Source organism: Acartia tonsa, chromosome 9, assembly GCF_053477335.1.
Source record: "Acartia tonsa isolate MP-2025a chromosome 9, ASM5347733v1, whole genome shotgun sequence".
NCBI classification, from domain to species: Eukaryota; Metazoa; Arthropoda; class Copepoda; order Calanoida; family Acartiidae; genus Acartia; species Acartia tonsa.
The window spans coordinates 47012486-47040016 of NC_137268.1; the positions used below are offsets into that span (position 1 = coordinate 47012486).

Below are 27531 nucleotides of genomic sequence, written 5' to 3' on the forward strand. Positions count from 1 at the left end.
GAGTGCAGCCGCTAGTATATATATATATATATAGAAAGATAGATTTGATGCACTATGTAAGTGAATCTTATTACTAATTCAAGATTAAAGCTATATTGCCAAATGCAAGCATTAATATGTACCTACAGGGTGTCAGGGTTTTTGGGGGTTTTGAAATATCCTAAAAAACAGATTTAAATAAAAACATACCTTTTTCATTAATTTGAACTCTATTTTGGCCTATAAGAAGCTACATTGTAAAGGAGAACCAAATCGGTTCAGCGGTTAGCAAGATCCTTGGAACAAAAAAACACAAAAACACATCCTGTTACTTTTTTATAACGATTCTCAATATTTAACTCTGAGTTTCATTTTTTATAACTTTTTTTTTAAATGCCCTGTTTTTTTTCAACTCTAACAAAACATATTTTTTTACAGTATCTAGGCTCTAAAACACATACAATTTTATTTCCTTTTTGATAACAATTACATTATACTATACAAATAGCAGTTTATTTCAATAAAGATGATTTTATGACTGGCGGAAAAGCAATGGGACACCCTGTATATTTTTAATATTCATCATTATATGTATATATATGATATCTATTTAGCCCTACTTTACTTAATTTATGTATACAGCTACTTCTGCATATTTGGGATCAGAGACATGTTTTCACAGTTTTGGATCATGTTTTATTTTGTATTTATATCAAAAAGCATTAGGGAATTCAAATAGCCTGAAACCCAGGGAGTAAGGGAGGGGACAATGGGCAATTAATTCAATTTAAGAGTTTTTGAAGAAAGGCCATGAAAACCAGAATAATCCCGAAAATATGGTGGAAATTGTAAAGTGATTGTTGATTAAATCTAGAAAACCATAAACTAAGAAAAAAGTTCCAAGAAAAAAAGCAATCATTTGAAAATAAGATTACCAGTATTACAGACTGACATAACCATTCTGTAATTAATTACTAGAAATATCTCCCTGGATCTCTTCAGATGACAGGGAAAGAGAAAAGAGATTTGGGGGCAAGTGATGTGAACACGGAAAAAAGGGGCAGGCAGGCGTGTAGCTGGATGGGCAAGTATATGACCCGCACGCCTTCCTGCCCCTTTTTATCCTGTTTATTTCCCCCACCTCCCTTCTCCATTTCCCTTTCTCGTCTACTTTTAAAAAGGAGGTGGGGATGAAGGGAGTGAAATATAGTATGGGAGGGGGGCCGTGTATTTATATTTGATTTACTCTCTGTCTGCAAAACTATATATATTCAAAACTAACATAGCGAGTAACGGCATTTCTTGCGCAAGTCCCCAAACTCAGTCAGAAACTGCTAAATTCTTGCACATTCCCTTTAAGCCAGTCCCCAAAGTCTGAGACTCCTAAAGATTGAATATTCGATCCATTGTCCCCTCCCTTACTCCCTGCTGAAACCACCCCAAGACACTTATAAATCTTCCCTAAAAAGCACTACCCAGTAGGACCAGCAATTTCTAAGACAAATAAAAACTGTATTTTACATTACTTTTCCATTTTAAGAAAAAATCATGAGTTTAAAATTGAAGAATAAAAAAGTTCGAAAATCAATCTATATCCCATGTCTTTGTGAATTTGGCTTATAACATGAATCCTATTTACATTATGTTGGTAGGGATAAGACAATGCTGCTTTAATTAATATATTAATTTATCTGGGTTTTTTTTCGCTAGTCCCCAAAGTTTTATAATAACATTTTCTTTTTCGCTGGCTCAAAAACTTTGGAGACATTCGTTGAATTTTGATTGGTTGTTTCATTCAGAGTGTCCAAACGTTTCAAACACTACAGATGGGGTTATTAAGTGTATCATCATTTGAGATTTGCGTTAATTTATTGATCATTATCTTATCCCCTTAGATCCCTAGTATTTACATCTTGATACTTTAACTTTAAAGCAATAGGTATCATTTAATCTTTAGTATAAATAGCGTAGCAACTTAATATTTATTTGTATGTCTATTTTGTTGTTTTTACTAATACCACTGAGCATCCAGTATATATTTTACTTGGTTCTTCAGTCTGTCGGTCATGCGACAAAAGAGCAATACATATTTTAAGCTTCGCTATTTAGCGAATTTGTCTTTTTTTACTGACTAATTATTGTGTTTATTTTTCAGATGTTCTATTACCGCTATTATCGATGGGTATGCCAAGGAGGGAAGCAACAGCATAAACCTGGTTGTTCATAAACCTGGTTGTTCTCAAGGCTCCAAAGAGGTAAATAGATGGATAGATAGATGGAATGATAAGTAGGTGGATAGATAGATAGATAGATAGATATATAGATAGATAGATAGATAGATAGATAGATAGATAGATAGATAGATAGATAGATAGATAGATAGATAGATAGATAGATAGATAGATAGATAGATAGATAGATAGATAGATAGATAGATAGATAGATAGATAGATAGATAGATAGATAGATAGATAGATAGATAGATAGATAGATAGATAGATAGATAGATAGATAGATAGATAGATAGATAGATAGATAGATAGATAGATAGATAGATAGATAGATAGATAGATAGATAGATAGATAGATAGATAGATAGATAGATAGATAGATAGATAGATAGATAGATAGATATATAGATATATAGATATATAGATAGATAGATAGATAGATAGAAGGATAAGTGGGTGAGTAGGTAGATGGATGGATGGATAAATGAATAGATGGATGATTACTGAGATGGATGGATAGGTTGGTAGATAGCTTAATCAATGGAAATAGCTAGATAATTGTATACATGAACGAATAGTAAGATAGATGGATGAATAGAATGAGAATATATAGACAGACAGACAAATAGAAAGACAGAGAGGAAATGAATATAAAAGGGTAGATGGTCAAAGAAAAAGTGATAATGGATTTACTATTACTTGGACTTACACCAGATTATTATGCTTTCTTAAATATCGATCTCCCTCGTCCCCTCCCCTCCTACTGGATCGAATAACTAGTTGACTACTGAATGATAGGGAAAATAGCAACTTAAATAGGTGCTAAACTGTTATGACACTTTGCTAATTATTTTTTGCAAAAAAGAATTATTGCAAATTTTGTGACGACGCTAAACTGCAAATTAGATAGATAACTAGATGAATGGATAGTTAGATAGATAGTACCTAGTGCAAATTTATTATGCAAACAAATTAGTTTGACTTCCCAAAATTGCATTTTGCGAAATTGAAAAAAGTTTTTCTTTTTTCATTATTCCTCTTTTTGGAATTCACTTTGTCAATAGTTTTTTTTGAAAGCGTAGCTACTCTATGCTTATGGTTTGTCAGTACGTACGTTCGTTCGAAAAAAATCCAGTGATTTATTGACGATTTATTTTGGGTCACCCTGTAAACCACTTTAAAAGCATATATAAGGGCAAGCCTCAAACTTTTCTTACAGTCATAAAACAAAACATTTTGTCCCGATAAAACCCATGACTCATGGAATCATTGTTTTAGAGACACCTTTTCGCGGATATTAAAATGGAAAATTATAGGATTTAAACCAGTTTTGTTAGCCCCGAGGGGCTGAAATCGAAGACTAACTTATCTGGTATCAATTTTATGATTTTTATTTTAAGATGCTGTGAGAATTGGTGCAAAAAATATGACGTAACAAAAAAAATTAGCCAATGAGAGGCCGTTATTGACCAATGGCGGCCACTACCATTGCCGCCATTGGTCAATAACGGCCTCTCATTGGCTAATTTTTTTTGTTACGTCATATTTTTTGCACCAATTCTCACAGCATCTTATTTTAAAATTGTCTGTAATACGATGCTTTACATGATTTTTAAGTATGGCTGATAAATGGTTCTAATCCAGCGGATATTAATCTGTTTCAAAGTCATATTACTCTTAATTTGTCATACCTCTAAACGGATTTTTAACCTTGTGACGAAAAAGAGACAATTTAAGATAAATTATTTGATCCCTTTAAGGTTTAAATTGATCTTTATGCAACACACATTTGTAGCCTTAAATATGTTTTTATATTACGGACAATATTATACATTAGCAAATTTTACTTTTTAGCGCAAACAAATTATGTAAAAAATGTCTAAGAATTGCCTAATAATACAAATTATTGCTCTTTTTTAAACAAGATTTGGACTAACATAGCTGTGCGCTTATAAACAAAATCGTCCTTGTCTTAATATGGGATAAAAGTAAAAATTTATTTTGTCTGTTTTGTATAACCCACCTACCCCCCCCCCCCCCCCCCATATCCACCATCTTATAATAAAGTGCCAAAAACAAGCTGGCATTTGTATTGCAAAAAAATGCAACCTTCTTAACCGTTTGTCATTTTACAATAGATTCTAAAAATAGACAACTATTATAGAAATTATTGAGCTTTTTTGTATATTGTTCAAAAGAATTTTTTGTTTTACTTATCCTATTGTTTAAAGTAGTAGGTAAGGTTTTTTTGCCTGAAGCTTAATATTTCAATGTAATTAGGTTTTCCATTTTAGGGAAGCTTCACATAGTTGCAGGGATGGTATTAGGATATTTTATATTTGAATTTCTGCCCTGTAGATGAGCCCTAAGATGCTAGGGGCGCAAGCCACTATTTTAGAATTGAGGAGCTAAAATTTCATAGCTGGGTAAAAAGATTAATTTAGCCAAAAATAAATTTTACATCTTAATATTACATATCAACATGGAGTAAAACAATGCAATTTTTCTATATAGTGAAAAACTACTAGATTGCAAGCAAAACTGATTTTTCAATATACTCTAGAACCATTTTCTAACGGGGCTAATTTCAAAGGCAATTTTTTCGCATATCTCTTTGTATTTTTACTGTTCTTAAAATGTTTTTTTTTGTTTTGATATTCATGTTGAAATGGTAATAGTTATAGTTTTTTTTTGTTCGACTCAAAGGTTTTAAACATTAGCTCACCTGTTAAACTAAAGAGTTATGTTGACACAATGCATATAAGATATACGTGGATATTTTGACGGGAAAATTTGTCGTCAATTTAGCTTGCTAATATGTACTTCATTTATTGGTCAGTTCGTTCATGCAGGTGGCGGTTAGGGAATGCGTTTAAGGGGGTGGATGAGGGGTATAGTTATTTTAGCTAATTGCGAGCAAAACTTTATCAGGGTACATGAAATTTTGTTGCCACATTTAAGTAATAATTTTTAAAAAGTTAAAGTTGTTAATTTTTCAAAAAATTCTATTAATTTTTCTTTTTTATTTCAGTGTTTCCCTGGATACCGAAGACATGCTGACAGTTACCCCCACCCAGAAGGAGGCTACGGTAAGATTTAGTATTTTTTTTGGGGGGGGGGGGGCGCGGTGGAGCTTAATTTTTCTTTCATAAACCTTTTTATTGCATTATTTTTAGAAAATGGCCGATTCTTCCCCAATGATGATACACAAAATTTCTCTTTCTGTAGCTTACAATTTTAGTGGTTAAAACGTTTGTACACTAGAAAGTTTTAAAAAGTCCCCAAAGTTGTTAAGCTAAAGAATAAAAAAAATTAATTTTAAAACTTTGGGGACTAGTGTAATAACAGCCAAATGTCTCCTCCCACCCTAGGATATTATAGATATAACTTGAAGTTACATAATAACGTTATATTTGCATGTTTAATAACAGTTTGGGGGAAGATAAATTTAACTTCCATGGCTCTTTCCTTGCTAAATTCTGAATGACATTATTATTAGCTTAATGACATTGAACAAAAAAGTTTAGTTTTTTACTTAGTAATTAGAGACAATTAAAATATCTTTTTTGACCAATTGACGCGATAAAGAAGTGGATATTACGCATTAAGAAAAACTGTTATGCTCCCAACACTTTTGCCTGTCAAATATAGCTATTTTCAGGGTGACCACTGTGTACTATATGTACTTTATGTACTATATAGTCAAAATTTTGTACTATATGGTACTATATGACAAACTAGGTACTATATGTACTATATGAGTTAAAATTTTGGTACTATATGAAATTTTTTTTAATATTATTTTAAAACTTATTACCAACCAAAGTATTATAATATTGTTTGTAATATTACAATGTACTTTCAGTTCTAATAATACTAATATAGAGAGTAGTGATTTGGGTATGTAAAGTAAAATTATAAGCTTTGAAATATGCAATGACTCTTAAAAATCACCTTGATCATATATTTTTTGCTTCAATGATTTTTATTATTTCTTATAAGATATAAAACTCTTTTTGTTCTTCATATTTTTATGATTGCTGAAGCGGCTGAATACATAGACTAAATTTTTAATTAGTGCTTTTCCTGTATATTGCTAGATGACCAAGTTAGGTTAAATAAAGAATGCCCTGCTGGGTTAGGGTAGGGCCTTGGAGGTGTATGTATAGTAGACCGACTCAAAATGCCAAAAAAAATGGCGCACTATTTTAACCCATTTCTTTTATGATATAATGACAATTTACACCAAAACAAGTGTTCTGGTAGCTTTTTTCAGCAATATGTCAATTTGATTTTCATAAAAAAAAAAATTTTTTGTTATGGCTTTATACACCTTTCTGAATTTGCTTTGAAGAGTAGGATCTACTGCAGTTCAAGGTAAAATATTGCTGGTAAGCAATATTTCCAAAAATCTATGAATTTAAAAGCTGCAAGCTGCCAAACGGCTGAATGTTCAGATCATATCCGCACACCATTTTAAGCGGCCTACGAAGGCCTACAAATAATCTGGAATAGCCAAGATCCAATTATGCACAGGGAAAGCTTCACTGAAGAAAAAACGCTTAAAATAGGTCTTTTTCGCGCATTTCTCAGCACTGCGAGATAATTATGCATTATTGATTTATGGCTATTCCAGATTATTTGTAGGCCTTCTTATGCCGCTTAAAACAGTGTGCGGGCATGATCTGTACGTTCAGCCGTTTGGCAGCTAGCAGCCTTTAAAATTTATAGATTTTTGGAAATATTGCTTACCAGCAATATTTTACTGTGAACTGCAGTAGATCCGAAGAGTATATTAAAGAATTTAAAAAAATGATTTTTAAAGATTTTTATCATAGAAAGGGCTATCCTCAAAAGACTGACAATTTTGGATGTTTTAGCAAAATCAGCAGATTTTAGTTATTTAAGGATAACTTTTCAAGGGTCAATATTTTTATAAACCATTTTTTGATTCTTAATCTTCTCTTCAGGAAGGTAAATAAAGCCATACTTTGAAAGAAGAAAAAATTTTCTCCTCCAGAGGGAACCCTTCCCTTTTTTATGAAAATCAAAACTGACATATTGCTGAACAAAAGCAACCAGAACACTTTTTTGAGTATCAATAGTCATTATATCATGAAAGGAACTGGTTGGAACAGCACGCCCATTGAATTATAAAAAAAATGGTAATTCTGAGTCGGTGAAATGTATACTGTATAGGGTTAGATCCTCACTGTAAATTTTAAGTAATACCTTTATGTGCGACATCTTTAAAGGGAGTGTGGACATAAAAATTTCTCATCTGATTATCAAATCTTAACATTTTCTAAGCACATTTCACTACACTGATCAACCAAAAACGTCCTATTAACACTCACTGTCTACAAAGGGTTGAAACTCAGAGGTTATTTAAAATAATAATATCCTTTATTATTGTGTTGGACAATAAATAACCCACTTTGGAGAATTAGTTTACACTCTTATCAGACTGTTTATAAATAAATATTGCACCTTTATTATTTACAAATTTTTAATTAAAGGTGGGCCATCTAAAGTTACTTGGATACTAATAAAAGAACCTGTTTCTAGCTTTGTTATTGTATTTGGCATTCCATAAAAATTATTGCTTATTTTATCAATTTCTAAGTAACTATACATTGGTTTAAAGCAAGGATTGTATTAAAAGTCAGCTTAACTGTTGTGAAAAATAGAGAACTATGTCAAAAGTTTAGTGTTAGCTATAGAAGGAAAAAAGACAAGTAACCGCACATTTATATAGTCCGGAAATTTTTCCCCAATCTTGGACATACTTTGATAATCTGATGAGAAATTTTCTCAATCACAGTCCCTTAAATTACGCAATAAATGCCCATTTTTAGGACTTTTTGAAAAAAAGGTCTTCTAGTGTTCGGTTCTTCCACCAATTAAAAAAATTGTTTAATGCTCCCTCATCATTTCACAAAAACCTTATTATTTCATTGATTTTAAAAAGTTGTTAAGGGGGATTTCCTATCCCCTTTATTTGTTTTTTTCTCTGCGGCTTTGCCCCACACTGTGCTTAAAACCACCACATGAACAGTACAAATATTCTCTGAAGAGTAGAGCCCAATTGGTTCAGCAATTACTTTTTACTTACAAGAAAAAATTTAGTGGGGGATATCATTTTTTTTTTTTTTGAGGGGGTTAGGATTTACTAACCCCACAAAAATTGCTTAAAACCACTATATGACCAGTATGTATATTCCCTGGAGAGTAGTGCCCCTTCAGTTCAGCAGTTACCAAATTCTTAATCTTTAGACGGACAGACATCAAGCTTCTTTGTATTATAGACTAGCAGCTAAGTACCTAGATTCTAGGACATCCCAGGACATAATTCTGAAAATTAAATAGCCCAAAACCTACATACGACCTCAGTGAAGCTTACCTAAAATTGCTAACCCAATTGTTCAGTAGTTAATGAGATCTTAAGCTTCAGACATAAAACCCTTACTACTTTATTTAATAAGATATATAGGTACTATTTTTTAATATTTGGTACTATATGGTATTACTACATAATTAGTTAAAATTTTGGTACTTTATGGTACTATATTAGTTTAAATTTTGTGTACTATATGGTACTATATGAAAATTTTTATGTACTATAAATGTACTATATATTTGTAAATTTTGAGTGGTCACTCTGTATTTTTTATTAGGACAGAATAAGATTTAAATCATTATATGTATATGACATTATCAGTTTAAAACAGTTACAAATCTTGAAAAACTAAAAATACACTACTCTTGTATAAACAGGGTTTTATTGTAAATGGATGATTATATTTACCCCTTTTAAAGAATGTTGTAGTAGTTGATATACGTTTTAAATATACGTATGTTTATTCAAAATAGAAAATATTACACATTTTTGTATGTTTTTTAAACTTGTACTTTATCAGTTAAAATTAGATTTAAATTGAAGGCAATTTTTACTTATAAAGAAAAGTTAGAATAAATAGTTATAGCAATTTATTTTGCTATTTTGCGAAAACACTTGCGGATTTTTGCGAATTCTGTGTGCCAAACGATTTCTTTTTTGCGAATTTCGCGCTTCAGTGGCGATTTAAGTTTCATGTTTGTATTGGTCATTGTGGAATGTGTTTAAATCTATGTCTAGGTATACGGTTCTAATATAATGGATTTATTATTACTTGGATCTTACACCAGATAATCATGTTCTCTAATAAAGTTAAACCTGAAGCTACCTAAAACAACGATCCACCCCTTTTACCCCATCCTATCCCCTCCTAGATGAACGAACTGAAGTTCATGTTAGCAATCTAACTCGACATTTATTATTCCCCTGTCATAATATTCACTTATATTCTTCCATTAAGGTTCTATTTTATTTATGATACTAGCGAATGCGCCTCTAGATTCCTGTAGGGGCATTTTAAACAGGTGGGGGGGGGGGGGATCGATGACCACACAGTAATTTTTCTGTAATTTCTTACATGATGGGGATGGTATATACCCTCCACCTCAAAAATTAACCTTTAGAAAAATAATGATTATATAGTAGCAACGTCTCTTAGGCAGACTAATCTATGACGTATGGATAATGGATATACATAAAATGTACAAAACCTTTGCAAGAAAAATGACTAATTTTTGATAACAATTTTGCAATTTTTGATGATTCTAATCAAAATTTTATCAAGTTCTAAAGTTTCAGACCATGACACGTTTATCAGGAGCGTAGCTATGCTATAATTAATTAGGTCTGTACGTTAGTATTATTAAAATACTTTAATTAGGTTGTAATATTTTTTTATATGTCTATTTATCATTATTAGGACAAAATGCAATGATGAATCTTAAGAAAATAAATGCTTAGAATGTTTTCAATGAAAAAAAATAATATATTAAGTCAATAAAAGTTTTTCTTTAGCTATAATATTCCTTCTATAAAGGCCTCTAATTAAAGTATGATACTGCACTAGCTATGGACATAATATTTCTTGTTTATTGTTTATGAATCATAGTTAAGAAACTTTAAAAAAAATACAATATGATCCTTTTAGGTCATAATGTTAATTTGTTTATTAGTAAGCTTTGATAAACCTTTTATTGCATTATGTGTGCAATAAACTACGTAAAATGGATAAACAGACGAAATATAGAGTTGCTACGCTTCTTATATAGTGGCTAAAAATCATTTGAAATTACTTTTAAAACATAAAGATATGCAAAAGATATAAAAGGTTTAGCTTTATCCAGGGATCTGGAGGGATAAGACAATTGTCGATAGATGGATGTACACTGCACTCCCAAGTACGATAAATAAAAACATTGAATAGTTTAGACACATAAGGTTTGTACAAACCATCAAGAATCCCCAAATATTTCTTATTTGGGACTAGTATAGTCCTTTCCCTTCCTGAGTTTAATATCATAACATAAAAGTCTTCTTAGGTTGTTATTTAAAAAGGTTTAATATTGTTTATGACGACTTTCTTGCATTTGACAAAAGTGGTAATAGCTGACATATTATCGATAAGGAGTTGCTTTTTATGTTGACAAAAATACATGACACAAATCTACCATCTAATTCCATTAGGACATTTTACATTTGGCTTTTATGTTGATTTTATTTAATTCCAGATCTAAAGTTTTATAGGATATGTGCACATTAAAAAAAGTTAGCAATCAAAAAGCGCATAAAAAGTTGCAACGCGCTCTATGTGTGCAAATTTACAATAATAACGGTTCCCAACTTTGAAACTAAATTACCGCATTTATATACAAAAAAAATGATAGTTCAATGCTGTTTGTTTTTTAAGGAAGGTTAGCATTAGTCCTGGGTAGGTTTTAATCCATTTTGGACGATTTTTTTTTGCATATCCTTTTATTGCAGTAAAATGTAATATTTTTTTGTTTAAAATAGGCAACCCTATCGGATTATAACCGTTACTTGCTTATTTTCATTGCTTGATTTTTGCATGAAGCAATTGGCTTAAAATCATGAACCTTTTTTTTTCTCAAAGGACTATTAAAGAAAAACAAGGATGATAACTTTTAATAGTTTCAAAGTATTATAAACAAAACAAATCTTTTAATTTTATAGGATATATACCTACCTACTGTTTTTTTTATACAAACTTTTCCCTTTCTTCATTTTATTTTACAATATTATGCTGTATTTTGTATAAATAGGAAAATTAAATACCTAATCTTTTATTCTTGCCTGGTTGAAAGGTCTTTTTCTTGGGATAAAATATATTGGAAATTGCGGATATGTTGACAAAGAAAAATTGGACGACAATTTATGTTGCTAATATGGCCCTCATTTATCGGTCAGTTCGTTCATCTAGTAGAAGAGAAGGAGATATGGTAAAAGGGTTATTTTAGCCAGCTGCGAGCATCTCTCATATATATCAGAGTACATGAAAATCTGGCGCAACATCCAAGTAATATTATATCCATTACTACCTGATTTTCTTTGGCAAAGTCTTGTATATGTAGGGATTTCATGATATTTATGACTGTCTAAATCGTTATTCAGCTAAATTGGGTGGAAATGGTGTGTGTATCTTTTTTCAATCTATCTATCTATCCACTAATTCCAGTGTTTATCCATTTTCTATCCCCTTGTCTATCTACTTTTATGAATTTGCCTGTCTATCCATCAATCTACTTTTCTGTTAATATATCTATTCTTTTGTTAATCCATCTATTTGTCTATCTTTTTGTCTGTTTTTCATCAAGTCTATCTATTAATCCGTCCATCTATTAACTATACCTCGTTAAAGTCTATCTGTCTATCTTTTGATTAATATATCAACTATTTATCCATCTATATCTATAAATATCTATTGGGCTATCTAACTTTAATTATTTAGAATACATATTTATTTGAGTAATTTTAAAAGAATTTTTAATTATTTTAATGTATTCTAATTTAATTTGAATTACCCATTTAAATAATAGATGCTATTTTAAAAATGTTTTTGTTTTATAAAGAGGGATAAAATAAATAAAGGCTTTTTGCTGATTGTTAAAATGGCGTTAAAGTAGTAAGAATTATTGTTTGTTTAAGATCTGGCTAACCACTAAACCGATTGAGTTCTCATTTTATATACGTCCTTGGGTGGTTTTAATAAAGAATCTTTAAAGGCTAGGGGCGCAGCAGCTCGTAATTTATGTAATTTATATGAAAGATTCTAGCAATTTAGCACATATATGATGGTAATTTAATGGTAATTATAAATTTTTTTTCTGATATTTAAGACTAATAGGACAACTCTATCAAATCTTAATTTTTGTTTTCCTTCTAATCCAAAGTGAAAAAGGCTCAAATAAATTCCTGTAGAACTTTCTCACAAACTAAATGAAGTCTTTTATTCCACAGGGAATGAAGATAAGTAAATGAGTAAAATATCTTACCAAAAAAGAGGGTTGTAGGGCCATAAAATTGTTTATACTAACATCTGTTAGAAGGTGGTGTCCAAAACCTTATCTGAACCAATACAAAACTTTCCCGTATAATTGAAGAGGATCAATCAAGTTACACACATTTTTTTAATACACAGATATACATTCTATAAAATTAAAAATACAGATGAAAAATAGCATCGAATTTTAAGCCAATTTATCTATTAATTTATTTCTGTAATTCCTTAATAAAATTATTTTCCAAGAACTCAGAAAAATGCTTAGCTTTGACTTTTTAGAAATGGCGGGGGGCTTTTAGTCATTTCAAGTAGCAAAGCTGTATAAATTTTCGTTGTCAGTGCTTCTGTAAGTTATTTTTTTTTAAAGTAATTTGCAGACGCACTAAATTGCTTTTGTTCATAAAATTGTAAAGTAGTTTTCAAAAAAAAAGTCGGTTGTGAAATGTCTCAAAAATTGATTGATTGATAGACTATCAAGACGTTTTTTCTTGACATGGGTCAATTATCAATCTATCTATCTATCTTTCATCAAAAAATCTATATTTTCAAAATGTTTTTTACAATTTAGACATTTTTACACAAATGCTACCCTGAAAAGCCATTTCTGATAACTTTAATGGCACATATGCAGGGAGGGAGGGTTATTGGGTTATTTATTACACAAGTCACCAAAGTTTTGTTATATATTGGCTGAACAACTTTGGGGACTTTCATTAAATTTTGATTTGTTGGTTCATTAAGTTGAGAGTCAAAATGTTTTGACAACTAATTGTAATCTACAGAAGGATTAATTTGGTGTTTCATTATTTGGGATGTACATTAATTAATTGGCCATAGTCTTATCTCTTTAGATTACTGCTTATAGGAATTTATACAGACAATATTAGAAATTAAAGCTGTTTCTGACATCTTAATCTACAAATGCTATCTATAATGACACACAAACATGCATCTTATTGATAAGATTAGGCTTAGAAACCATGACTATTGTAAATGGTATTTTTATGACATTTAAGATAAATATATTTAGGACAACTATTTATAGTTTTTATTACTAATCGATCATGGATCAAGAAAATTTCTCTAATTAAAAATGATATAGTTGAAGTATTTTAAATACTCAGAGAGGGAAAGGATTTTGGACTGTAAATAATACTGGTCCCAAAGTTTTCTCATTTATTAACATTGGGGACTTATTAAATCTTAATTGGCTGGTAAAAAATTCTATCATTGTCCAAAGTTTTTCACAAGAGGTAATTTTGATTATCCTAATTGGGGGTGTTAATTTAAAATGAAAGACTATAAATATACTATCGATATCATGTTATTCAACAAATTCAAAAAAATTTGATAGTGATTTGATTTTAAAAATACTAGTCTCTGTTTCAGTCATAAACTTTCTAATATATTGATATATGACAAATCTTTTAATCTACAAAAAAAATCTTCAAACGACAAAATTTAAGATTTTAGAATGCATGTTAATTTATAATTCAATTTAATTGATTTATTTTATCTCAAATAATATAAATAATTCAGCTGTTATTGTTATTAACAAAAGTATGGAGGATTTTTTATCATGACTTCAATAATTTTAGATGGATATAAAATCAATATAAAAAACAATTTAAAATGTTTTTAAAATGTAAAACAGGTTTTAAAGAGAAAAATTTTGATTTTTTTCTTTTAGTCAAAATACATTCTATTTAACTTCTTCTATCGAGTTGTATTTTTAAGGGAAGCTCTTCATTTGTGTTGTGATGTTTTGTCTTGCCTCCCCTCCCTTATTCTAAATCATAGAAAAGCCCCTAGAGGCCGCTAGCTTTTTTTGTAATCTTGTGTGTATTGTATCAACACCCTATACCGAGCTGTCATAAAACTAAGCTAAAAATAAAAACATTAAATAGGTCAACTACTATATTAAAAACATAGAATGAAATAAAGAAAATAAGTTTCAGATTCATTTATTTTATTTAATGTTTTAATTTTTGTATGAAATGTGCAAAAAATTGTTGGACTTGAAATCTCCACACACAAAAAAGCTTAATACATGTTCTAGGCATATATGAACCATTTTTTAAACTAAAGGTTTGGTGGTTTACGAGATTTTAATAGACAGAAAAACATAATATACAAAAAGCCCTTTTAGATAAAGTTTTCTACTATTTAATATTGTGAATAAATAACCCTATCCCAAACTTTATAATATAGTAACACGAAAGGTGTAAATGAATATTTTGATACAAAATTACCTAATTTGGAAGATTTTTATTATTTAAAAACCGCCAAATTTTTCTTAAAGTATAGGTAATTCGAGAATAAATTATTGTGTCACTTTTTCTTATATTTTTAATGATAAAAACTACTGTTTTACTTTTTCATATATTGATATACAACCTTGCATTTCCCCCAAAAAAATGTTCACGGGTCTTTTCGTAGCCCAACTTTTTCTAATGAAATCTAAGCCGAAATAAATAAATTTACAGCCTTCTCCAAACAATTACAATAACAGAAGGGTAATAAAGACAGAAAATTGGTAAAATATCTTTTGACGTCAGTGGGTCAACCCTCCTCCCCCCTCATTTAAAATTCTCGTCCTTTTTGTAAGTTTAGGTTAGGTTCAGTTAAGTTCTTGTAAGCACCGCAGGGCAAAACTTTCTAATTGGGACTACAAAAAAAAGACTTTTTAAAATTAAAGGTAAAAATTTTTAATTTTTCATTAGAAGTTTTCACTATACCTGGTTTATAGATGGATATGACAATGAAAAATAAATTAATCTTTTTCTCAATTCTTTCTTTGATAGTTGGTAAAAATTTGATGAACTAAGGGTTGTAGAATGATTTAATCGTCATTACATTTCTTCTCCCTCCTCCCTGGGTTTAGAATTGAATTAGTTTGAAAGTTTTAATTTCATGGTCGATCACTACAAAACCTTTTTCTTTAAGTTCTTACAAAACTGACAAAAAAATAAACATAATACCTAGCCAAAAACCTTAATATTTTCATTCTATATAAAAGTGTTTATAACTAGCATAATATCGACATTTTTTATGTAGACTTTATGACATTTATAAAAAGTTGTCATAGCTAACTAATCACTGATTTCCTATTGACATTAAGACCTTCTTAAGATATGTACTAGCTGCTGTGTCCCTAGCATTTAGGGGCTCCTTTTGGAAGGGGTATACAAGAACAAAAAGTAGCCTAAAACCACACCCAAGATTAAGTACAGACGAAAAAATATTACTACTTTATATAATAGGACGTATACAAAATTTTTATAATGCTTAAATATTAATTAATTGGGGTTCAGAAAGAAGATTAGTTCCTTTTAAATTAAGCCAAAAAGTTTATATTATCTGCTTTGTAAAAACGTAAATTTTCCCGTTTTTTCTTTATTATTATTTTCTCAATAAATGCTTAACTCATAGAACTGATAGAAAGAATTAGAAATCCACAAGTTCATTAAAAACAAATGATTATTATTTGTTCTTAAATTTATTTCTATGATTCTTACGACAATAGTTGTTAAATTGCTGAACATGTCCAATTATAATAACAAAATTACCCCTTGTGTAGAATATAATTCTTCAAACGTTTAGACATTGCTAGTTAGAACAAACTAATCAAGTTTAAATAAAAGTACCCAACGTTTTTAAGACAAGGAACAAGAGAACGTTTTTCTTAAACTTTGAGTACCACTATAATTAACAGTCCTAAATCCCCTCCCTCCATATTGCTAGATATTGAAAACTTTTGATAAAATCTTTTTTCTTAATAGTTTACTTGCTACTAGCGGCTACGCCCCTAGAGTCCTCTAGTGGCACTTTAAATGTTTTTGTTTGTTAAAGTTAATTTTTTATGTACGATACCACCTTATTTGACGCTGAAGTCTCCCAGATTTTAATAAAAGTTTCATTTTTTTGTCATTTCTTTTGGGAGGGTGGTAGTACCCTCCCCCAAAATAGTTAAAAACCTTCCCAGGACATATGATAATCTACCCTGTTAAGGAGAACCCGATCGGTTTAGCGGTTAGCGAGATCCTTCGGTACACACAGACAGACAGACAGACAAACATCCTGTTACTTTAGTATAAGGATTGTTGCGCTATATACGTACATCTTTGATCGTATTTTATTTAATAAAGGCTTTAATTTATAAAAGACCGAAAATAATTTTACTACCTTGTGACATATTATGTTTCAAAGAAAAAATTGAATAATTTTTACTTGATATACTTTAATATGAAACTAATTTTTATTCAAACCGATAATTTTATTCGGTTGTTTCGTATGATTTTTGTGTACATTTAAACAACGACTATTTAAAAAGTCGATAGATGTCCATGAAAAAAGATAAAATTATTCAAATTGACATAAATCGATAGAAAATTATACAATTTTTATTGTCTATAAATAAATATTTTGTATTGTTATAAGATTTAATATGTTTTAATTTATTAATAAGGCTTCTTTGGCTAGACGATAAAATATACTAGGGATAATTTTGTACATTTTTAGCGAAGCAATAATAATGATACTTGTGGATTCGCTCTAGCAATTAGGACATCAAACAAAAATTGCCTAAAAACGTACCAAAATTTAGCATGATCTAAAACCATTTCCGGACCAATGCCAAGCTTTACTACAATGAAGAACCTAATCGGTTCATTGGTTATCAAAATTTTTAAATAGAAGTAAATTAAATTGTAGATTCGCTTATATGTATTTAAAATTCTTTAAAAACCAATATGTCAATTTGTAGAATTGTAAAAAAAAATTCCATTCAATTGGAACAAATTTTTCAGTGGTTTTTATACTCAAACTAATCCTGTGCTTTATTTTAGTAGCGAAGCTACTCGGTTTATATTTGTGTCTGTATGTAATTTGTCAGATTCAGAGAGGGAGGAGCTGTTTATTACACTAGTCACCAAAGTTTTATAATAACGTTTTCTTATTCGTTGGCTTAACAACTTTGGGAACTTCTGTCGAATTTTTATTGGTTGGTTCTTTAAGTTGGGTGTCAAAACTTTCAATTGTAATCTTAATTTTGTGTATCAGCATTGGGGATGTGCATCAATTTATCCTTATCCCTTTATATAACTAGTTTTAATAGAACGTAAGTCCAAAACTTTCATGCTACAAAAATAAGAATATTGTACTTTTGATTTGATTCAGTTGATAAACATTATTTTTAGGCTGTTCTACTTTCAAAAGAAGCTATCCTTGTTTTTTTTGTACAACAAAAGTATTTGAAAAAGCCTCTAGGACAAAAAAGCATACAAAATCCTTTGCAAAAATTTATGGGGGCAAAAACTGTAGCTTTTTGGCATTTTGTTAAATTTTTCAAATCAATCTATCTATCAATTCTTTTATTATTCTATTAATCTATTTTTTATCCATATGCCTATTCATCAATTTATCTATCCATCTATCAATACATCATCATCTGTCTATCCGTCCATCTATTTATCTATCTATCTATCTATTCATCCTATTGTCTATCAAACCAGGAATCTAAAGGGATACGACAATGGCCGATAAATTGACATATATATCCCCAATAACGATAAACAAAATAACACCTTCTGTAGATTACAATTAGTGGTTTAATGTTTAGACACTCAAGTTAATGAACCAATGAATCAAAATCAATAATATACCCAAATTTGTTAAGCCAACTAATAAGAAACCTTATCATAAAACATTTGGGAATAATGAAAAAACTGCCTAATATCCCCTCCCTCCCTTCTATCAAGCCCATATTCCCAGATTTGCTAAGCTTTTATTACAGATAAAATGGCATATTTAATATCTAGATTAATTCTACATACGTTTTTACAATACTGACAACTTTACATTATTATGTAAAAGCCTCGCTTTTTAAAATAACTGAACTACTAGGTACTTAAAAATCTTTAAGTGACGATAGTTAAATAATGACCCAATTATAAGAATAGGTATGCAAATAAAAATATTTTTTTTCTGTTTTAATGAAACACTCTTTAATGTTAATTTACTGTGCCATAAAGATGGCTTATATATTATTATATCCTTTACTGTTATTTTATCAACATAATGAAGTAAATAGCTTCATTATAAGTTGTTCGATAATATTTTAGCTGTAGAAATCTCATAAAATGTCAAAAACTAATAAACCAATGAGCTGCGTTGCTTTGTAAATAACCATACTTGTTTTATACATATTTTTCAACATTATTGTGATAGAATCGAATTACAAAAACATGTTTTTAATTTATTTTATGCTCAACAGAGGTCATTAAAGTGTTTTTATTCAAAAAGCAGGGTCGGGTAATATAGAAATTAGAAAAAGATTTTATAGTCAAAAGTTTATATTTGGGATTTTTTTAGTTCAATAACTAATATTCTTATATTTTTTTTCATTTTATGCTTTTTTTATTTTGATCAGTTTTGTTCCTTTTCCTAGAAACAATGATGTCATAATTTAATTCAAATTAACAAGGAAGACATGTTTCTATGACATTTACTGGTACCCAAAGTTCTATCAAATCAATATCTTATTCGTTGGCTTAAAATCTTTTCGATCTTAATAGGATAATTTTAAAATAGAGAATGTTTAGTTTTGTCTATCATCATTGGGGATTTACTTAACCACTTTTGTTAAATGTAATGTTAAAAAGTATCTTCAATATTCCAACGGTTAAATTAATTACTCTATTACCTAATTATGGAAAATATTTTGAAAAGATTGAAAACCTTTTTAAAAATCACTTAGAATCATGGAGGAAGGTAGGGGGCAATGGCGGCCTAATAATTTACATTGCACTTTGCCCTTTAAGTTACCAGCTATCAAAGACAGAATTGGACAAATAGCCTTTGGGGGGAAGATTATTTTAGTGTCAATAGTTCCATTCCTAAATCCCTGGTGCTTAATTTAGAAAATCAATCATACACCTTTTGACACTTCTTGAAAAAGACCATATTCTTAGGCATATTTTTTTATCGCAGCTACTCTATAACTTAGTATGTCCGTATCTTTGTAGTTTATCAAAGCATTAAGGGCATATTTTTGTAGGGTTTTAGCTACATAATAAAGGATAATAATATCGGTTCAGCGGTTAGATAGATTCTTTAGTACACACTGACAGACACCATGCTACTTTTATATAAGAATGACAGATGTAATACAAAATTATCCATCCTACATCTACTTCCTTCTGTACTTGAAAATGACAGAAAATTTTAGCCATTATCTTATTGCAAAATGAGATAAAAAGTGAAGTTTTGACACGATCATATAAAAAGACATTTCTGTTTTCATGTTTATACAATACAGATTATATTAGTTTTAAAAATCTTAATAAAGTTAAAGTTTTCAAATTCTTTTGATTGTCTAAAGCAAAGAGGCCCTTTTTAGGGAGGGAGGAGACATTGGAATGTTTATTACACTAGTCTCCAAAGTTTTATATTAATGTTTTCTTTCGTAGACCTAACAACTTTGAACACTTTTATTGAACTATCATTGTTCATTCGCTAGCTATACAAAAACAAATATTTGGTGGTTTTATATGCTATTGATGTGATGATTATTGTATCTTATCATCCTATTGCAGGCTAGCTAGGGACACAGATAAATATTCCAATAAACAATAATATAGCTATTATTAGACTATTGTTATGTTCTGCAATGATCTTGAGGGATAAGACAATGAACGATAAATGATGATAAACAAAAATACCTTTTCAGTAGATCAAAGTTATTGGTTGAAAAGTTTGGACACTACAAATTAAGAGCCAACCAATCAAAATATTTGATATATAGGTAGCAACAAATAAGAAAACAGTACAATAATATGTACTCAATGACCAATTCTACAATATGCAATTGTAAGTCAACGCAATACCTCTAGGCCTTGGGGCATTTCATTTGTTTTCCGAATACTTGTCTATATAACTACATCATCTGTGCTGCAACGTGTCAATAGAAGCCTAATGAGCCAAAACAAGGACTGTACACTTGAAAAAAAGCTTCCCTGAAATTTGCATTGCCAAAATCAGGAATCTTAATGGATAAGAGTATATTTCAAATGATGATAAACTAAATAACCTTATACCCACAGATTTAGAATAGGAGAAGATGTTCATTAAACTAGAAAATTTACATCCAAATGTACCCTTCCTACCCTTTTTGAAAGAAATGGGCAAAAATTGATGATAATTTAAAAAATAAGATTGTGCAGTCTTTTTAATCCTAACAAATGAATTGTGAAATTTTAAATGAAATTGTATTTTTATTTATTTTTATTTCTATTTCTAATAGAATTTTTTCTAGCAGTATATTTTTTTCTTGGAAAAATTGAAAATAATGTTTTTTCAATGAAATGCCTTAATGATAAGTAACACTGCTGTAGGGCCTTCTCTATTGTTTATTATATGTTTATACTTTACAGGAAATTTTACACATCCGCTAAATTGCAGGGATATAAAGGGATAAGATAATGGCCGATAAATTGATGTACATCCCCAATAATGATACACATAATAACCCCTTCTGTAGATTATAATAAGTTGTTGCACAACGTTTGAACACTAAAATTAATGAAACTATCATCAAAATTAGATTAAAGTCCCCAAAGTTGTTGAGCAAAGGAATAAGAGAACGTTGTTATAAAACTTTGAGGACTAGTGTAATAAACAGCCCAATGTTCCCTCCCTCCCAGGATAAATTGTCTAAGAAAGCTTCATTGAGACAAACCGTATAAAGAAATTTGTGAAAAGTTCCATTTTTGCTTGAAAGTAAAATCGCCTGAAAAAAATTAAACTATTTCTAAAAATAGACATATGATAAATTAACTGACTTTTCGTATTAACGAGATACTAATCTATATTACTTTTTAAATAGTTTTTTTTTTTCTATAGATTGATAAATATATAGATAATAGAATTGAACAGAGAGAGAGGGGACAATGGGCTGTTTATCACACTAGTCCCCAAAATTTTATACAAACGTTTTCTTATTCGTTAGTTTAACAATATTGGGGACTTTATGGAATTTTGATAGGCTGATTCAATAAGTTTAGTGTCTTTTTAGGTTTCACTACTAATTTTAATCTACAGAATTGGTAATTTTTGTATTATAATTGGGGATGTACATCAATTTATCGCCCATTGTCTTATCCCTTTAGATCCCTGAGAATCGAATTTTGAAACTCCTAATTTATGCTGAAATTTCTTATATTTCAAGATAGCTAGATAGCAAGAGGATAGAAAGATAGATATCAAATTTCTAGCTCCTTGATTTATGATCAGATTTTCTCAAACTTTATGGTTTAGCTTCCTCTAAATAATGGAGGTTATAAATTACATTACTTTCCATAGAGAAATACTATAACTTTCTTTTTTTATTGATTCATCATGATCTATCTATTTACCTAAAGGGCATTTTTAAAATTTAGGTATATGTTTTCAGAGGTACACCTTCTTTTTTCTATCTATAAAATTCAAAATCTGTTTATAAAAGAAACATGTCCAATTTAATTGTTAAAGCTTCAATTACAAACTAACCAATGGCTATATAAGACTGACTCCTTTCTCTAATTTAGAACAGGGTAGAGGATTCTGATAAATAAATAGTGAATCTTAAAAGATTTAAAGTAACCATCACCAAAAACTATTTTTGACCATCGAACTCCCTACATCTCCTAGCCCATACGAGCATCAACCCTGCGGTGTTTATACCTTCGTCATACTATTCTTTAATATACAAAAACACTAACTCCAATTTAGGATCTCGTCGATTTATACTATTTTTTGTGTAAAACTATGCCATGTCTTTCTGTCGCTCGCTTTCGTGACGTTACGGTTCGCTGGGCTTGAAGCCGGTGGATTTTATTTGCTTTGTAGATGGATAGATTTATATTAATTGATAGATTGTCAGATAGATAGATCCTATTATATAAAGGAGAATGTTTTTTTTCTGATGCTTTTCTAGATTTAAGACTTGAGATGGTTTAAGGCTATTTTTCTGCCTTGATTAAGGGGGGGGGGTGGGAGTTTTGACACATTTGCGTAAACCTGGCACCTAGGCTTTATCTTTGGACTGAGAGGATAGGTTATTAGTGATAAAATCATTCTTATATGATGAATTTCACGAAGTTTTAAGATTTTTTGGATAGGCCTCCAGGTTCCGGAGCTCCAGGCTCCAGGTTCCGGAGCTCCAGGCCTCCAGGTGGTCTCTGTACAGGTAAAAATGAAAAAAAAATTTTTTTTTCAAAGTTACAGGTCAACTTATAAAACAAAATATGCATCTTTTTTAATATTATTTACATATTTGAAGAAAAAAGATGCATATTTTGTTTTATAAGTTGATTTGTAACTTTAAAAAATTTTTTTTTTTTTCATTTTTACCTGTACAGAGACCACCTGGAGGCCTGGAGCCTTGGAACCTGGAGGCCTATCCAAAAAATCTTAAAACTTCGTGAAATTCATCATATAAGAATGATTTTATCATTAATAACCTATCCTCTCAGTCCAAAGATAAAGCCTAGGTGCCAGGTTTACGCAAATGTGTCAAAACTTCCCCCCCCCCCCCTTGTTACAGACATACAGATATTCGGAAAGATAACCAGTCACTTATAAAGATAGACAGACAGATAGACAAAATAATAGACAAAAAAACATATGTACATATAAATAACAGTGCTATAGACATACAGGTATACAGATAGACAAGAAAAAACAAATCGACAAACAGATAGATAGATAGATAGATTGAATAATAATGATTTTAAGTATTTAAAAAATAAAGCAAATATAATAAGACAAAGCTTGAAAATTAATACAATTTACCTCTACTGAAGCGAAAAAGATAAATAATGTGTTTTAATAATACTTCACATTTTAAAAAAGTAAAATATGTTATTTAGTTTTTTTAAAAGATAGTTAGACCTTTTTACCTTTTTTATTATACAATAAATAATAGATATTCGAAGAAATAAAAATCTTTAAAAAAATTTAAAAATCTGCCAATTTGTATGAACGCCTAATTGATATAAAAGTCATGGATATTTAATGATTAATGAAATTTGAGACTGCATTAGAGAAAATTAGGTTAGGTTTAGTTTGTTTGTCAATAACGGTTAATTTTTTGATACAGCGATAGTTCATAGGAAAATTTTTTTGTTTTTTGTTCTGTAATACTATTTGTTACATAATATACAGGGAGAGAGAGGACATTGGATTTTCAACCAATAATTAATCTACAAAAGGGTTAATTTTGTCAATCAAATTATCATCATAATTAATAATAATTTTTCAGGTAAGATGCACTGTCGAGGGAGGTGACCCTGTCCCTAGCTTCTCCTGGACCATGGATGGTGTCCCCGCCACTGGTATCAAGGTACTTACATGTCCTTTTGTTATCATTGCATCTGGCTCACCACTAAAATGATTTAAAGATCCAGCTCTGTCTTAAAGTCTATACACATTAAGTATCCAGGGTTTAGATGACAATTGTCTCAAATCTATATAAAATGAAAAATATAAAATCTGTAACGGTGAACTACACACAAAAAGAGGCAAAATTATATCAGAAATATCCACATTTCTTAGTCTTTCTTTGTTTTTAATGTCTGTCTGTATGTTTGTCTGTCTTTATGTCCTTCCTTCTGTTTTTCTGTAATGCTGAACTGAACACTAAATAAGGCAAAATTTAGATAGCAATGGTCACAAACTATATAAAAAGATATCCACATTTATAAGTGCTCGTGTGTCTGTCTGTTTGTCCTTCCTTCTGTAATTCAAGTAAATAAATCAATTCTTCCATATATAATAATTATCTGTTTATATGATGTCTATCTATAGACTATGTCCATCTATCTAGGTTGTAGATTCTGGAGAGGAAGGCGATGGACACTTCCAGTTGTATCTGTAAAAATATTAATCTATCTATTCATCTTTTTATATTATGTCTATCTATAGACTATGTCCATCTATCTAGGTTGTCGATTCTGGAGAGGAAGGCGATGGACACTTCCAAGTTGTGTCTGTCAAGCCTACCAAGAAGGACAATGGAAAGACTCTGGCTTGTGTGGCTAACAGCGAGGTAAGTCTATCCGTCCATCTATCTATCTCAATTTTAAGATTTTTGACATACTTACATTTTAAGGACTTGATTATAGATATGCTTCGCTCATAACTTTGTACCTTGTTGTAATAGGATCAGTATTCCAAAAATCAGATGAATATGATGATAATATAAAAAAATTCACCATGTCTTAAATAGACATATGGACTTTCTGGTAAAGATTATAGAGTTGCTACGTTTTCCGTATCTAATTTTTATAGGATTATCATGCAAAGTTTCAAATCGATAGGACATTCTAACCTCTTCAAATCACGGACGGACCCTAATTAAAGAAAAGCTCCGCGTTTAAAAAGATAAATTGGTATCCATATTTAGTAAGCTTAAGAAAAATGAAAAATGATTTTAGCTTCCTTAATAATATTTTAAACATCATATTTTCAAAGATTTTTTACTAAAAGTCTTTAAAAATACGTTTATTATTCATCTCTTTTATAGAGGTTCTCTTTCCCACTTCTCTCATCCTTTCTTTCAGACGTATTTTTATGACGTCACACATGACACTTTCAGCTGTTTCTATCTTAGGATACAAACTTTTCCGCCAATAAGTAGCAAGAAAGCGTTTTTTCGGTCAAAACAATTTCTGCCATAGTTATTTTCAAACTTTATGTATATCTTACACATAAATTTAAATATGAACATAGATAGAATAATAATTAGATGTTGCTGTAGTAGCGAAGCTACTTACAAGTTGTCGATTTGGTCAGTCTGTTGGTCCTTATTGAATTATGAACAGAGGGGGTGTGGGGAAGGTTGGGGGGCATTGGATTCTGATTCATATTGGTACCCAAAGTTTTTTGCTTTCAAACTTTAGGAATTTGATTTAATCTTGATTGGTTGATATAAACTAGCAGTGTCCAAGCTCTTCTACCAAGAGTTTTATCATAATTCTGGATGTACATCAATTTATTGTCAATTATCTTATAACTTTAAAAAGTTTCATTATTATTGTTTGCTTCTTATGGACATAATTGACCTAGTTTTGCTACATAATACTAACTGAAGCATAAGAAATATATATCATTAGCGTTTGATTATTACATTTAATAGATCCTTAAATTCATATTTATAATAGAACCATTAAAGTAAGTATATTAAAACCAAAAATTAATAAAAGTTAAAACAAAGAAAAGAAATAAATACCTAGAAAATTACCTAGGTTTTTACAAAACAGACAATATTATTTTTTAGCAAAATTAACTGGTTTGCTTTAGGATCTTTGAAGTATTCGTTATGGGGCTGCTCATTAGGAAAAATAGCACAAAACAATTCCTTAATTTGTAATGGCCTTTCCTGAAAGCACAAGCCATTTTAGGGATATTATTAAACACACACTCTAATAATTGAGTTTTAAGGATATTTTTACAGTTTTATAGAAATACATTCTAGGAAAAAAACAAGAAAAAACAGGGTCTTTGACCCATATACAGGGAACTAACACCTGAAGAAAATATATTTTGCCTGAAAGTTTCCCAATATTCAGAAAAAACTTTAATGGTTATAATCTTCTTAAAATATTACTACCTTTGAGGTTGACAAATAGTTTTTTTTTCGGATGCCATTTCTCTGAGTTCTCTAGCTGACCTTAATTAATGATAATTAAAAGTCAAGTACAATGATTGGTCTAACAAGGTGTCCATTCAAAACCTTAGAATTTTCGGTGGGTATCCTCAATTAATCCTTAGGGATCTAAAGGGATAAGACAATGGCCGATAAATTGATGTACATCCCCAATAATGATTCATTAAATTACCCCATCTGTAGACTACAATTGGGCACTCAGCTTAATGATACAACGAATCAAAATTATCTAAAGTCCTCAAAGTTGTTAAGCCAACGAATAAGAAATCATCAATATAAGACTTTTGGAACTAGTGTAATAAACAGCCCTTTTTCTATGCATTTAAGGTGACAATGGATCTAAAGCTAAACTTTTCGCCTTTAACTTTTCTAACAATCAAAAGCAAGAAGATTTTAATTAATACTAATTATTTTGGCTAAAATATTTGGCTTATATTATCTATATTGTACAAACATAAAATAATAGTCCTAATTATCAATGAATAAAAAGAGTTGATGTCAAAAAAGTTAAATGGGTTTATTTTTTATTAGAAGTTTTTAGTACATTTTTTGTCTAAAATATTAAAGGTTATAATATTATGTTATAGTTTTACTTTAAAAGGCGATTTTTGAAGAATAATGAAGCACTAAAAAGTTATCTTATGGCTAATGTTTAGCTAAACTGAATTTATCAGTATTATATGGTAACTTTTAGTTATAAAGTCGCCAAGATTTTGCTTTGTTATGTGCCATATGAACTTCTGATATATGTGTGTGTGTGTGTGTGTGTTTCTATAGGGGTAATGACAATTAGGTTCTGTATTTGATTCCCCAATATAACTATCTATCTATCTAAGCCTTTATTTATGCAATTGGGTATCTATCTACATTTATCCATTATTATATCTGTCTGTCTATCTATTAGTATCCATACATCTACTCGTCTATTAATCTATATATCTGTCTATTTATCTATACATATGTCTACAGTCTGTATATTCATCTACAGATCTGTCTGTCTGTATATCAATACATCTGTATGTCTATGTATCTGTAAGCCACTAATCTATATATCTGTATGTCTATTTATCTATACATTTGTCTGTATATTCATCAACAGATCTGTCTGTCTGTATATCAATACATCTGTATGCCTATGTATCTGTAAGTCTACTTATCTATATATCTTTCTGTCTGTCTATCCATAAATCTGTCTGTCTTA

The 27531-nt window shown here is 29.9% G+C and overlaps 1 protein-coding gene across 8 annotated transcripts in view; it reads left to right on the forward strand.

The window, feature by feature from the left end:
• LOC145329090 (fasciclin-3-like) overlaps positions 1-27531 on the forward strand; it is a 243259-nt gene that overhangs the window by 151747 nt on the left and 63981 nt on the right. For all 8 annotated transcript variants that reach the window (XM_080173112.1, XM_080173117.1, XM_080173113.1 and 5 more), the window contains exons 5-8: positions 2135-2234; positions 5242-5299; positions 23925-24005; positions 24606-24710. In XM_080173112.1, the coding sequence (XP_080029238.1) occupies positions 5264-5299; positions 23925-24005; positions 24606-24710 (222 nt within the window). In that variant the 5' untranslated portion in view covers positions 2135-2234; positions 5242-5263. The remainder of the gene's footprint in view (positions 1-2134; positions 2235-5241; positions 5300-23924; positions 24006-24605; positions 24711-27531) is intronic.